The sequence below is a fragment of the Sparus aurata genome, chromosome 11 (assembly GCF_900880675.1).
Source record: "Sparus aurata chromosome 11, fSpaAur1.1, whole genome shotgun sequence".
Classification (NCBI taxonomy): domain Eukaryota; kingdom Metazoa; phylum Chordata; class Actinopteri; order Spariformes; family Sparidae; genus Sparus; species Sparus aurata.
The window spans coordinates 2,900,358-2,915,167 of record NC_044197.1 but is presented as its reverse complement, the minus strand read 5'-3'; the positions used below and the strand labels follow the sequence as shown (position 1 = coordinate 2,915,167).

Sequence of the window (14,810 nt, the reverse complement as noted above, 5' to 3'; positions counted from 1 at the left end):
AGTTCGCTGTACGACAAACTAGAGCAGGAAGATATTGTACGGTGTAAAGGCAGGGTGTCATTATCATACCATGCAGAATGGATGCTTTCACCGTACACTGTATCCTGAATGACATACCTGCTCAGAGTCCAGGGTCCACATTACCATCAGTCAAAGCTGACTTGTGCTTTCACACACTGTTCCTAGACCGTCAATCCGCCATAATCATAGCTTTAGCTCCTACTAAAATGCTACTAAATAAATAAATACATAAATTACGAGGTGCATTCAGGACACTGACATGACAGCAAAATCTGAAAAACAACCAGCTGCTAATCCAACTGGAAACCAACAGACTGCAAAAGAAAAAGCAGCTCTGTTATTCTGGAACTGCTTGTTCCTGATATCAATGCTTAATATATGTCCTGTTATTATTCCTCAGTGTCATAATTTGTGTTAAATGAACTTTTCTTCACCCTCTCGCATGTACTTGTGCATCAGCTTGTGTTTTGCTGTTTAACATAATGCATCTTGACAACCTGCAGAGTTGAGGCATGAACATGCCTGCAGTCCGCTGTGGGTTTAGATGGAGACAGTGATAATAAGAGCACAGACCGAGTGGGGAACATGCTCCAGAAAATGAAAATGCACCACAGAGTAGTTATTCGGAATTGGGACCAGCCATCTCCCCCAGAAATGTGATTTATATAGTGATGGTGTTTTGTGCAAAATGTAATTGACTGTGTCGTCCCCCTGTGCAAGACGGACAGCAATCAAACATGTCCCAGATTACACAGCATGACTGTGTATGCAACTGATTTGATTGCAATCTAAGACTGCAAATAACTTTTTCTTTTCATTATTAGAGTAAACTTCATTAATTGATCATTTTTTGGTTAGTAGATTGTCGTCAAAAGGAGGAAAAATGCGCATCACATTTTTCCATAATCCTGTTGATGTTGTCATATTTGTTTTCCAGCAAACAGCCCAAAAAAAACAGTGCTGCTGTTGCTAAATAAAAACTCTTACCAAAGCCAGGCGAGAGAAGAGTGACAACATCTTTTCTGTTGACAGAAGCCTTCAGTGCTGTTCTTCGCTCTGCTTAAATGAGATATATTCTGGTTCTGACATAACTCATGCTACAGCAGCTTCGTTAACATCTTCCAGAGCTGCCCTTCTTTTCAGTCACTTTTCTTGCTGGTTGTCCATCAAAGGACACCGATCGCTTCAACGCCTTTGCGTTCGACCAAACACGCCTGCGTGAAGCCTGATGACAGCAACCAGCCATCTTGCAAGGAGAATACAAAATGGACCACTAGCAAATCCTCACATTGGGATATCTGCAACCAGAGCATTTTGGGTGTTTATAAAACGACTTAAACAATTAATCAATTATAAGAATGGTTGCAGATTAACTTTTGCGAGTGTACATCAAGCAGCAATATATTAAACCTCTCTGAATAACAAAATTAACATTTAAAGCAGCAAAACACAGAATCATGTGCCGCCATCTTCCGTCAGCGTTCTTCATTCTGCACATGGATGGATGATAGAGATTTGAGCTCTTCACAGCTCTTATTGCTATGCAAGATTCTTCTGTAAAAGCATTTCTGTGTTTTAGAGTCGCCATCAACCATTGGGGGAATGCCGTTCAAAGTTAATGTGATATTCAACAAGCTGGAGATTTTTTCTGATCTAACACAAAGTACTGTAAAAACTGCAGCATTGTGTAGCTCACATATCAACCTTACATACATAAAATTCAGATCCACAAGAGCCACATTCCTTTTTATCTCTTTTCAACCATGTTTCTGTGCCACTCGAACTTTGCCATTTTTGACATCTTTCTGTTGCTCAGCTAACTGTAATCTGTAAGAAGTGGGGCTCTTCTGCATTTACCGCAGTTTTAAAAATGAATTGTGAATGTATGCTGCTGGGAGAGGAGACCAACCGCAGCGCTGCTACCTCTGATCTCATTACAGAGACCGCTATCCCAGCATGTGATAACTTAATGACCGCACTCCATCCCAGACACATCAAAGACACATCTTTTAACCACAGAAGACTTCTTTGAACCAGCGTGGTGCAGGACAGTACAATAGTCACGAGGACAAAGAGATGAGTCTTCAGTGCTGCCCTCTTATTTTACTCTTTGAGTCCTGGTCTTTGTTTGTGTCCTTCTTACTTTAATTTCACTCCATGTCTGCCCTTTATCATTGCTCTTCATCACTGTCCACACATCTGGCTCTCTTCCTCTTGCCCACTTTGACCTCGTCTCTCTTTGCACATCATGACCTCTACGGTTAGTTTGCAGCGGGATAGTAAAAAATGCTCTCCAGAATCCTATGACGGTATTGTTGGCAGGAATGTCGGTCCAATTTCCAAATTTAATCAGACACAACAGGCCTACCATGATGCAAGAAGTCTGTCACCACTTCTCCGTCTGAATAACTGCTCAACCTTTTCAAGAATTAATCAATAGACACTTTGGCAACATTGTTAGTGAGTTCAGTATTTTCGGCACAAGCCAATTAAATCTAAAGTTTCGCAAATCCCCTGATGGCTCTCCAGCTGCAGCTCAAGGACACCAGTTTTGTTCTCATCATTACAACACCCTCGTAGTCTTGTGGCACTGAGTGTTCAACTTTTAAAGAGCCAGAACACAGTTGATTTGATCAATCATGACTGATTTGAGCCCCGACCACACTCAGTGATAATCTATTTCTTCCCTGTTAACGGACGCGTCACTGTGGCTGCACACATCTAGCCATGAAATGACCCGTTCAACAACCATGATATGTCCACTCACACCAAGCACCACTGACTACACTCTGCGCCACTTGTGTTACTTCTACTCTGATAATGACTAAACTTCTATAAGTATGCACAAACTTGGGCTCTACCTTTGTAAAAGAAAACTCCAGAATGCCGTGTGTTGTCACTGCAGCAGTCCACACTGTTGGTACTTACTAACTAGGGTGCCTGCTTTCATCTCCATAAGAGTCCTGGTGCCGTGACTCAATCACATCATGTTGTTTGTGCAGATTTTCAGTGGGCATGTTCGCATGATAAAAGCTATTACAATCCCAGAGAACCACTGATGAAACCTTTGTGATACATTATATTGCTTGGCTGGGAATGTGCACTTGGGAAAGTGTAGACTGAAATTGGACATCTGTGGCCTGCATCAGTCTTAAGGTAGACAACATTCAAGTCAGTCAGACAGTCATGACATCAATATACTGACTCTACAAGACCCTGCCTTGCATTTGATTTATCCTATTTTTAATTCCTGTTATCGACAACATCTCTGCATAACAGCTAATTCTATAAAGATTTAAATTGTGACAGACCAGAATCTCAGAACCCAGAACGTGATGACGATTTATTCATGGGGTGACGGCCAGTGTAATTTGTGTGCACATCATCGCAGCTTATCTTTATAAACAGACATCTGCATCTGAATGCAGGTGATATAAAAAGCTACAGTGAAGTGTCGCCAGGTGACAGCCGATTGGCCAATGTTTTATGTCTTTTTTTTTTTCCACACAGACTGTTTACCTGCTCGCAACCAAAGTCCGCTCACGTGATCGGTCAGTGCTAATTGGACAACAATAGATTATGGAGTGAAATGGAAACCAGAATGCTTTCGATATCAAAATCTTGTCCCTTGCTGTCAAAATGCTGCATATATATGGAGATATCTGTCAATAGAGATCACTGTATGCCAGATGTCTTTTGGCACCAAATATCAATATCAAACTCCCATCTACTACCAGGAACTATATTCAAATCACAGCACTTCCTGTATTTACACTAATTGTTTGCAGTGGAGGTAAAAACTGAGGTGCAAAATCCATTTTGGGTGTAATTATTGGATATAATGGGATGGCACAGATCACATCTGGAATGGGACAAAGTGAAAGTATGAAAGATGACTTGGTTTCTGTCATCTGTCATTTTGTTTTTAACTCGATGTCATGAAATGTGACCATCTGTTTGAAAGGACTCATCTGGCGAGCTCCTCCATGATCATTAAGCTTCATCAACGTGTCCTTAGACAAGGTGTGGAAGCTATCATGTTCAGGAGTATCAGGTGCAGCATCTTATCAAGAGTGCGTCCTTTAGAAAACGGTTCTCAAGGGCGCTAAAACTACCCCTTTCTGAAATGACTGCTCATAATCACCAATGCTATATATAGCGATGGATTCACAGAGACGTGTAGAGACCCTGATAAGCTCCACTGACTCTTCAGACCTGATATCAACGTGTGTCCAGGGTGATCCGTGCTTAGTACAGGTGTGAATGCCCCTAAGAAACATCCAATCTCTGCGATCACATTCAGTGGAGGTCTGGGCTGCTCGTGACAAAAATCTTTGAACAGTGTAAGCGCACAAATGTCGACTCAACTGACCTTCTTTGCAGAACAACGACAGAAGCCCTGACAGATTACACATTATCTTATTTCCATTCTGTTTACTGTAATATTAATGACCTATCTGGGCTCTCGTAAACGTGCCAATGTTAGCAGCAGATGTCCGTGAACACAATATCTGTTTCAGCTGATCCAGCCAGCGCTAGTAACCGAAATATCCCAAAGTCCTCCTTAACAACGCACGCAGTTTTGAAGAGCTTGATGGCAAATTCCAAATCATTCAATTCAATTCTCCAAAAAAAACTCCATACATTAAGTTGTTTCTTTTCATCTAAAAAGTTTCAGGCGGTCTTCGTCTGTGTCGTGAGTGTGTCTACCTGCAAACACTTCAATGTTCACACTATTATTATGAAGGAATACTCAATCTTTTTGATGGTTAACATGTCAGATATTACAAACAACCAATATAGGCCACTTCTTTGTCACCCGTGGAGAAAGTCCACAGATTCCCTTGTAAACCGGTCACTTCTGAGAGCTGCTGGGTTGGAGATACTTATTCAACATTGCAAAATGCTGTCTCTGACAAATTCTAAATATTTGGACCATCTTAGGAATTAGACTACACATAAGGTGCTTTTGGGTTTAAGAAACATTGTGTCCATCTGTCCCATTGGATCACTCAGAACTGACCAAAATAACATGTCTGAACAGCTTCTAAAAGTTGATGTGAGTGACCGATTGTTGCGTCTCATTAACGGGCCGATGGAATTTGACGACCTTCTAATGAGACTCAACAACTACTATCTTTTTCCAGCAACTCTCATCCCACATTTAATCAACCTCCGAGACCTGTGGGGCTGGTGTTTCCTAGTTCACTTTAATAGCTTTTATTTTTAGGCCTGCAAATAGAGGTTACTTTTATATTTCACTAAAGTCAAAAAATGTCAGTTAGCAGTTTGATTAATATGGGCCCTGGTGACTGTGAAGGTCATAGCACATCATTCGCGTATTATTAATACTTCCGACAACTCAGTGCCCTTCAGCATTTGCATTTCTTTTATTTATTTATTTATATTTTTCTTTTAAAATTGTCATCCGTTTATAGTAGTTGTATTGCTTCAATTTGCAAACCAATGAGCTCGAATGAGTCTTTTGATGGAGCCATTTTTAGAAAGCCTGGGTCAAAGCATCAACATGTGACCGCGAATCCCATAATAGAAATCACCGGGGCATTTCTTACTTCAATCTGAGCATCACACATAAATTATTGTTCACTTTACATTAACATGGCCTTCAAGCATTAATCTGATGGTAATTTATGGACACTTTAATTGCCTATGGACTGTTGTATAGACAAGTAGACCGCCTGCATAGAGCTTTGCCTAATGAAGTACTTACTGTGAGAGTACTGTATATAAAGTTGAGTAGGTCTCTGACATTTCATAAGAACGAATTAATTTTTGCTCCACACACAGCCAGCAGGTAATAAAACCAAGCTGAAGGAGACAAACCAAAGCAAAGCAGCCTCTATTGTCACAGCGCCACATCTCGCTTTGCTTTTATGTGCAAGATGCATTGTTTTCTAAACCTAATCTCCCCTTTCCATAATATGAAGAAGAAAAAAATCCACAACAGATTGTCTGGGACGTGGAATTATAACGATTCTCCGTGCCGTGTGACTAATATGTAAGCTTCCATAATCTCCCTGTTTAAATGCATTTCCCCCTCCGGAGGGAGGAGGAAGAGGAGCAGCGAGGTCAGAGTTTACATGTATCTGTGTCGTCGGAAGAGGAGGAATGTACACTAAGTGATAATGTAGCCGGCTGCCAAGACAATGACATTAACGTCCAGACCTTATCAAGGACACTGTCGGCATCAGTCTCTCTCTCTCTCTCACACACACACTGGCACATAAACAAGAACTTGCCCACGTCCAGAGAGGAACAGGCAGAGAGACAGGCAGAGTAAGACAGAGAGAGAGGAGGAGGAGGAGGAGGAGGAGGAGGAGGAGGAGGGCATTATCTTGATGAAACAGTGCTTGATACAGTAGCCCGAGCCAACCTGAACACAGCCCCGCTTTCTTTTAATGGAGATTACACAGTCAAGGTCCAGCCTGAGCTCATCTTGTTTAACACTGCATACAACTACATCACCCTGAGTGAGTGTGTGTGTGTGTGTGTGTGTGTGTGTTTGTGAGAATGTGTCCTGATCTAATATGCTGCTATCTCCACACACATCACCCACCATTACTACATGCCTTCTGACCCTCTGATCTGGCAGCCAGTCAAGTCTCCCAAACCAGGCTGACCAATGAGAGCACACGTCTATGAGTCAATGAGTGTGGTGCGACACTGCCTCACCATCATCCCGCCATCACAAGGTCTACAAATTACACGGCTAATTCAGGGTTTTTTTCTGGTTTGCAAACATGTCATTGCTGCTATCTGCAGGGTGTTGAGTTGTTCTCACCAAGACCGACAAATCTGAGAAAGTGCAAACTGCATAAGTTATGCTCAGCCTGAGGTAGGCTGGTCTTGACGGTTTGGTTCGCCGCACTTTGACTTTTTTTAAAATTGGCCTTAAATTCACTTCCAGGCAGTGTTTAAAAAAGGTCCCGTCTCTCAAATTTAGCATTCTAGAAACCTGCAGCATCCCTGAGTCGAGACCTGAATAATTCGTAGACCTTGATCTCACGATTGCTCTCTGCTGCTCTTTTCTTCTTCGCATTTTCAGATGGTTTTCTTCTTTCTGTGGCATTGTATAGGTTGCGTTCAGATCATACATACCTCCTTGTCTACATATTTTCTTGCCCGGTTTCCTGGCACATTCCTTGGATATTCTTTTGACTGTAAAATGAATAAAAGACTAAAGAATAACATGGAGCCCCTGAACGCGCAACGCACACAGGAGCTGGCATGCACACACACTCACACACACACACACACACACACACACACACATCATAGATACACACACACAAACGCACAAAGCTGATCGACTGAAAAAGAGGAAAGAGGAAGGAAAGGGAGACGCAAAGACAGAGAGGAAGAATGAATCACTCCAGCTCAATCAGCGCAGTATTCAGTCTACCAGTCTACCAGTCGGCCAGCCAGTCATTCAGCCAGTAAGCCAAATCAATCGGTGATGATCTTGACAACGACTGTCTTGTTTAATGAACTGTAGCCATTGTAGCGGAGCACAATAGGCTATGATGAGCTACAGACATGAGGGAGGGGAGTGGAAAGCAGAGAGAGGAGCAGGGGATACGACAGGAAGGAGTTAGAGGATCAACAGGCAGGAGGAGGAGGAAGAGGAAGAGGAAGGAGGAGGTGGGGTTCAATGAAAGGATCAGTTGGCCTCAATAGATGCCATACACACCCACACACACGCATGCATACCGTTCTCTCTCTCTTTCATAAAACCACTCTCACACACTCATGTAGTATAAGCAGTGTCATGCACATTAAACATGCACAATGTCATGCTTTCCCTCTACTGACAGACAGACAAACTGACAGACAGACAGAGACAGACATAGACATAGACAGAGACAGAAATGCACCCTCACACAAATAAAACACACCCCGAACAAACACACTCTTCTCTCCAACAGAAGGTTGTGGGTTAAATACCCGCCCCACCCCCACCCCCCACTGTCCCCACAGTCATCCTGCCCCTGAGCCCACAGGCTAACTCACCATCCTCAGTGGGGACGTAGATGTTAAGATAGAGGCAGTCCTCGCTCTGGTCCTGGACGTATGTGGACACAATATCAATGCTGTTGGTGAACCACACTGGCAGCATCACATCCGGCAGACGGCCCTCCACGATGCTCTGAGGGCAAACCGGGGCAAAGTGTGTGGCGTTGCGGATCTCCGGCCACGACGTCGGCGGCTCCGGTGGTTGAAAGCGGCGCTCGCCAGTGGGCGGACTGGCGTAGGGGACGCCCAGAAACTGCACCACGGGACCCAGGATCTCGTTGTTGAGCTCCTTCTTCACGCCGCGCAGCTTGCCGTAGGCGGTGGTGACCACCGGGTCGTTCTCATCCAGTTTCTCAGCAGACACGGCAGCTGGAGACGCCTGCAGCAGTAGCAGCCCCAGCCATATTAGAGAGGACACCCACCGGCTGGCGCTTAAGGAACCTTCAAGCCCTACGTATCCTATCATCCTGCTCCCACTCTTGGCAGTCTGAAGTAGTCGACACCCAGTCCTCGAATGGTGCCTCCACTGGGACATAGCTGCTACTCCTTGTTTTCTACTTCTTTGCGTCCTCTCTTGTCCGTTCAGAGTAAAAAAAAATCCTTATGTTTCAGCTCTCACTTACGCCATGCAGATGCAAACACAACCACACAATCACACTAAAATCACATTCACTCACAGGCATGAGCGAGAGGGTAACTCCGGAGCAGACGGAGTGGTGGTTGTTACTGATCCTTTTGAAAATCCAGGCAGTGCAAACCATCCAGCGGAAATGTAGCAGCCATCGATTTCCTCTGCCTCGTTGAAGGGGAAATTAGAGAGAATTATTCCTCACAATATGGAAAATATTCCTCAAAAAGGTCCTTTGAACAACAACTGCGATGAAGACGACGGTGAAGATGCCATCTTTAAGCTCCACCTTTCACAAGGTAGACCAGCCAGTCAGTGATGACGATTTCCATCATTTTGAGGCGAGCTGACCGCCATGAACAGCAGTGGGAGCAGGACTAGCGATGCAGCTGTTGTGGTTGTTACACTTGGAGGAGGTTGGTCCAGTCCGAAGTCTGTCCCCTGCAACACAGAAACACAGCAACGATCAGCATTCACACAAAGAGAAGTAAGGATACTCAGGAGTCTTTATTTTTGCAGCCCACGAAAAGATCGACAATTGATCTCGCACACATCAATCAGTTAAACAGAAACGTGATATGTATTTGTGGCACGTGAAAGCAGGTAATATTACTCAACAGCTTAAAAAATGAGGGTCCCATCAGTATTCATGGTGGCAGATGTTTCGTTGTTATGGTGGAGTGTGACAGGTTTGTCCTACAGTTTAACTTTACATCCTGCACTTAATGCAGACTGCCCTCCAGAGTCAGGCTAGAAAGTGGGGATCTTTTTTTGGACAGAGTCGTAGACTTGATTGCGCACTGCCAGTAGCAATAAGAAGGACTGTATTAGACACAGGCGTTCAGAATAAAAGTGGATATCTTGACAGTTTTTAAATGCCAAGGCTCAGTGCCAATGGGAGAGGTGTAGCAGAGCAGAAAGTCAAAGTGTGGAGGTGAAGGTGGTGGATGCATGTGTAACAGGTCAGACTGTCACACAGGAGGCTGGACTTTGTGCCCTGCAACAAACCTGCAATTACGGTTCCCCTTTATTGTGACCACTTTCCCTTAACTACATCCTCACCCATGCTATCTGCCATGCACAAATGCTGTAGACAGCAAAACAGCAACTTAGCTTTAACCTTTAGCTTTAGCTTTAAGGACTTTAACCATCCAATGACTCAGCACATCAGCCCAGCGTGGCAGGGGTTCGCGTTTCTAGTGCAACATGGCTACCTGCTTGAAGGTGTGTCTTTAATTGATGATATGATATATGGTATAAATACTCTTCCTCCCCGCAGTATTCAGTTTCACAAGCCAACTTCATATTCTTTTTATTCCACAATGAAAACCCCCCATTACTTAGGCATTCAAATGCTTTAATTCTGAAGCAAGAGGATGAAATGTTGCATTTTCCCAAGCAGTAAATCTACACGACTCCTGAAATAGCTGAAAGGATGATAATGCAATAAAATAAAGCAGACATCTGAGAGTGCGAAGAGGGACGCAGGAGAGAAACTAAAGAGATTCAGTAAGCAGCTGGAAAAGTTCTGAAAGCAGAACATAAAGAGACTTTTGAATCATCTTTCTCTGGTCTCCTGTACAGACACAAGTTCAGTTACGCAACACACACAACACACTTCAATCTCAAAATGTAACATATGTGGGCCTCGTTATTGCTTTCAACTGAATGTCAGGAGGAGAGTTTGGTGTTTCATTTGTGCAGTTGTTGTGCCTAATTACATTTTTGCAGTTGCCAGAAGTGTTCAGGGAAACACTCATGTGTGATATCAAATCTCCCACGTCTTTCATTGTCAGTGCCACCCGACACACTGGCTGCATCTACACGTCAAGACATTCCACTGTCCTATGTCTCAGTGTCGTACATCGACTCTCAAAAAATAGCTGTTTTTCACAACAATGCCCCGAGATCAGCAGATTGTAGCTACATTACCACGATTACTACTTTTTCAAATGATGATAATCCTAATCCAAATCTTTTTTAGGCTTTTTTTCCTCCCATTCAAGGCTCCACGCTCACTACTAATCTATTTTATTTTTTATTTCAATAAGTCACCATTTGTGCACGGCATGTCTGTTTCAATGCACAGGGAACTAAATGCAATACAATAATAAAACATAAAATATACAGAGTGAGGTTAGACGGGGGGAAAAAAAAGAAGCAAACTGACTAAAATAAATCCAAATTAATCTCTCGCTGTACAGAACCAGGACGAAAGGATTTTCAGTACAAAATCTATACGCTGTTGTGTGTTTGTTGTCTATGTAAGTGTGTGTATGTGTGTGTGCATGTGTGTTAAGGAACATGATGGGATGTATTTTTTTTTTTTTTCCACACAGCTTCGGAGTCAATGTTCCACCTGGATGAGCTCACCTTCAGATTTCATACACTGAGGAAATCCTATTTAGCTGCACACACACACACACACACACACACTGACATGACAAGCTGTCTGGTCGGCTGACAAAAATACACTATTTTCACACGCAAACACCTCAACGAGCCGAGACGCCTTAAGGGAGATATGACGTGATTACACACACACACACACACACATGGAAATATGTGCACACACGCACGCTTTAGGCAAGACACACAGCCTGTACACACACACACACACACACACGCATCCCAGGTAGAAATGCAGAAAATGAGTGGCAGGCAGGTATGAAAGAACACGACGTACAGACATTTACAACATGAGCAGCAGCTGAACCATAATGGGAAGAAAAGGGGAACAAAGACAGGAGGAGATATAGATCAAACTGCAGAGTGTGAAACACACACTGTTGTTTGCGTGTGTGTGTGTGTGTGTGTGTGATAGAGAGACAGTGTTTGATCATGGGTAATTTAGCATGATCCACAAGCAAACTGGAGGTAATTACAGGAACATGATAAGCAACAGAGGGATGTTGGAACCTGGAACTAAGATATGAGGTCATGTATCTGTCAGTGCACACACAAACACACATGCACACACACACACACACACACACACACACACACACCGAGAAGTTCAAGGCGACTGATTGGTGTCCGTAGAGGGTCTAATTGCACAATATTTAGTGTTCGGATCATATTTTTGTCAACAAGCCTGGTGTTCTTAGGGAATTTCAAAGCCTTTTCCAGTTTGATTCAGTCATTCATCCTCATAGACACCTGACTCATATCAATCCAGATGATTAAAAGATTCAGGAGCATCATTTTAGTAACTGCTACATTTGTGTTTTCTTTGGCATGGAGGCGTCAGGGTGGCCAGCTGACTCCCACGTGTTGTTAGATTTGAGCAACAAAAGCACTTTGGTTTCAGGTTTGGAAAAGATTGTGGTTTCCATTAAAAGATAAACACATGATTTATCAAGCTTTACACTACAAACCTACACTACAAATGTATTAAAGGAACACTTCACCCACAATCTAAAATGTGTTCCATAACCCGAGATGCATTTCTGGAGCTTCACAGCAAAACAGCATTTCCCCTAAAGATTTCTCCTAAACAGCTGAAGTAAATGGACTGGTTTGAAAAAAAGTTTTTTTTTTAAAAAAAACAACAACTGCAAATAAAATGTCTCCCTGCAGCTTGTCCAGAGTAATCCAAGTCTCTGGAAGCCAAACTGTTTTTGAAAAAATGTTACGTACAAATTCTTTTTTAAGCCAAAAACTTCTCAGTAGCTGCTAAGCTGAAAGCAGCCAGCCTGTCTGAAGTGGATGCCCAACTCGAGGCTGTACATGACGTCTTTTCAAATCAATTTGGGATCTTGGGGCTCCCAAAGACTTGGAATACACAGGATGAGCAGCATGAAGCCATTTTATCTTTCCTCCTCTTCAGTCCCTAGCGACCTCAGTTGTTTAGTAGAATGCTGAAACACTGTTTTGCTGTGAAGCGCCAGAAATGTTTGGAGGAGTACAAAACTTCAGCGGACTTTGCATCGGCATGGCAGAGAGTATAACGACTGAATTTTTATTTTTTGGATGAACTGTCCTTTTAAACCAAGACCACAGACTTGCTTTACTCTTAACCAAGTCCTGTGTATGCCTACACATTAGCATAAATACGTTTCAGTAATGCTATAGTCTCTACAGGTTGATGTGTTGTGGAACTGAATTACTTTTAATACATGAGTTGCAAAGATTTTCAACATGAGATGCCCAGTGAAATAATTACTTGAAGAATACTGCTGCATGATTCTTGGTTAAACAAGGCGGCTCTTCCTTGTTCATGTTAATTAAAAGTATGTCATTAAAGTGTTGGTATCTGCTTGGTGTGGGTTTAAAAATTACATTCTATTGCCCAACTGTAATCAGCATTTGTTCGAGCTCGCTTTACACTGGGAATGTTTCCTTCATTCGCCCTGGCAGTCACAAAGTTTGATTGCTGTGCAACAGCAAACTCATGAGCCGGAAAGCCTGCGTTACCATGACAAGCAGCACAAAAGAGCAATCATGTCACCAATCTCAGCTGCAGCATAATTGCACATTCAACAGGCTCTTTAATATGGTGATTTTATGTGTCTTCTTCTTCCCCATTTTCTGCTGAAACGTTAGGAATTAAATATGGAAAAATAAAAACTCTTCTACTCATCCTCAGGTCCACCCACTTCTTGGAAACCACAGCTATTAACAGTTTCTTTTTTTTTACTGGCCAGCCATTAAAATCCAGATGATCACCCATATTCTCATCTGTGTAAACCTTGATTATCAGCATGTGCTCATTGCAATGTGCGTTAGTGCTTAATTTTACAGGTCTGGAAATGTCATGCTAAGTAGGTGGTAATTACCACGTTACAAATTTAGAAATGTCTTTGAAACTGCCTCTTAAATTACCACAATAATGTATTGAAAATGTATTGAAATTACCTCCATGTGCTTTGATAATTATAGTCTACTATTTTCCAACAGGCAATTAATAAACGGCTGGTCATTTCTTAATGCATTTCCATAAATGCATAACAAATTAACAGGAAAAACGTTATAATTTAAGTATAAATAACTATGTAATATAAAAATACTGTGTGTGTGTGTGTGTGTGTGTGTGTGTGTGTGTGTGAGTGAGAGAGAGAGAGTGTGTGAGAGAGACTGATTGCACAATTGCTGAGAATGTACAGTGAATGATTAAAATATGTACCTTAGTTAATTAAATGACCTGCAGAAGTTGTGCAGATACAAGTTGTAAGTCCTGAAAATGTATTTGAGAAAATACCAAGTTCTTGTTGATAATAAAAGTTTGAAACTTCTTAGAAATTACAGATTACAATATAATATTTTATTATATATTATATCACTACCTTCTAACCAGGACCTGTAAAATAAAGTGTTAGCATAAATGTTTGTTGAGCTTTGTGGTCTGAAGTTACCGTCTTATTGACTGAGAGTGTTAGTGCCTCATGTTGCATAGGATCAAGTATATTACAATGGTTAAGATGTAAATTAGAACATGATGAAACACGAACATTTTATTGTTTCAGTCAGGCACGATAAACAATTGCATCACTATGTGCCATGTTTGCTCTTTTTCTAATGAAGTCAGAGCCTCATTCTGACACCAGTTTGCTCGCGTATCATCCCACTCCTCAAACTCAGCTCTCGTCCTCATCATCCACCCAGTTGTACTTTTCTGTACAAGCGTGTCCTCTCATTCCCCAACTTCACTGACTGATTCCTCCTCCGTCTTGCCGTGTTGGGTTGGTCTATTTGCGTGCCCAAATCTGCCTGCTATATTTGTGAGTGAAGACCTAAATTCAATAGCGACGATCATGTGTTCTATTTCTGTTTGAAGCCAGGGGAGTGGAGGTTTTAATGAGGAACGCGGCTGCGCCGTCAGACCGTATAGTAACGGAGTAGTTCAGAACTTTCACTGCAGCTTGAAATATAGAGACAACCAATCATTTTGCTTGACAGATACTACACCGGCAGTACAAATTATTTCACCATATCTCAGCGCTCAAATAACAGAACTGTGTTACCGAAATAGAGAAAAGGATTTTTTGATGTTTCAACATCCCAGCTGCACTCAGCAGGGACACACAGGTGTGACAACACACATAGACGCATTGAGACTGTTGTCACACAAGGTTTGTTTGAGTCAACCTAAACTTATTTGTCCTCCCTCTCTCTAACACCGCCGCTC

At 42.4% G+C, this 14,810-nt stretch overlaps 1 protein-coding gene across 4 annotated transcripts in view; it reads right to left on the bottom strand.

Moving 5' to 3' along the window:
* nlgn1 (neuroligin 1) overlaps positions 1-14,810 on the bottom strand; it is a 413,423-nt gene that overhangs the window by 282,846 nt on the left and 115,767 nt on the right. For 2 of the 4 annotated variants that reach the window (XM_030433413.1, XM_030433412.1), the window contains exons 2-3: positions 8,053-9,124; positions 7,141-7,200 (exon numbers count right to left, since the gene is read on the bottom strand). In XM_030433413.1, the coding sequence (XP_030289273.1) occupies positions 7,141-7,200; positions 8,053-8,590 (598 nt within the window). In that variant the 5' untranslated portion in view covers positions 8,591-9,124. The remainder of the gene's footprint in view (positions 1-7,140; positions 7,201-8,052; positions 9,125-14,810) is intronic. The other 2 variants (XM_030433414.1, XM_030433415.1) reach the window with 1 other exon arrangement.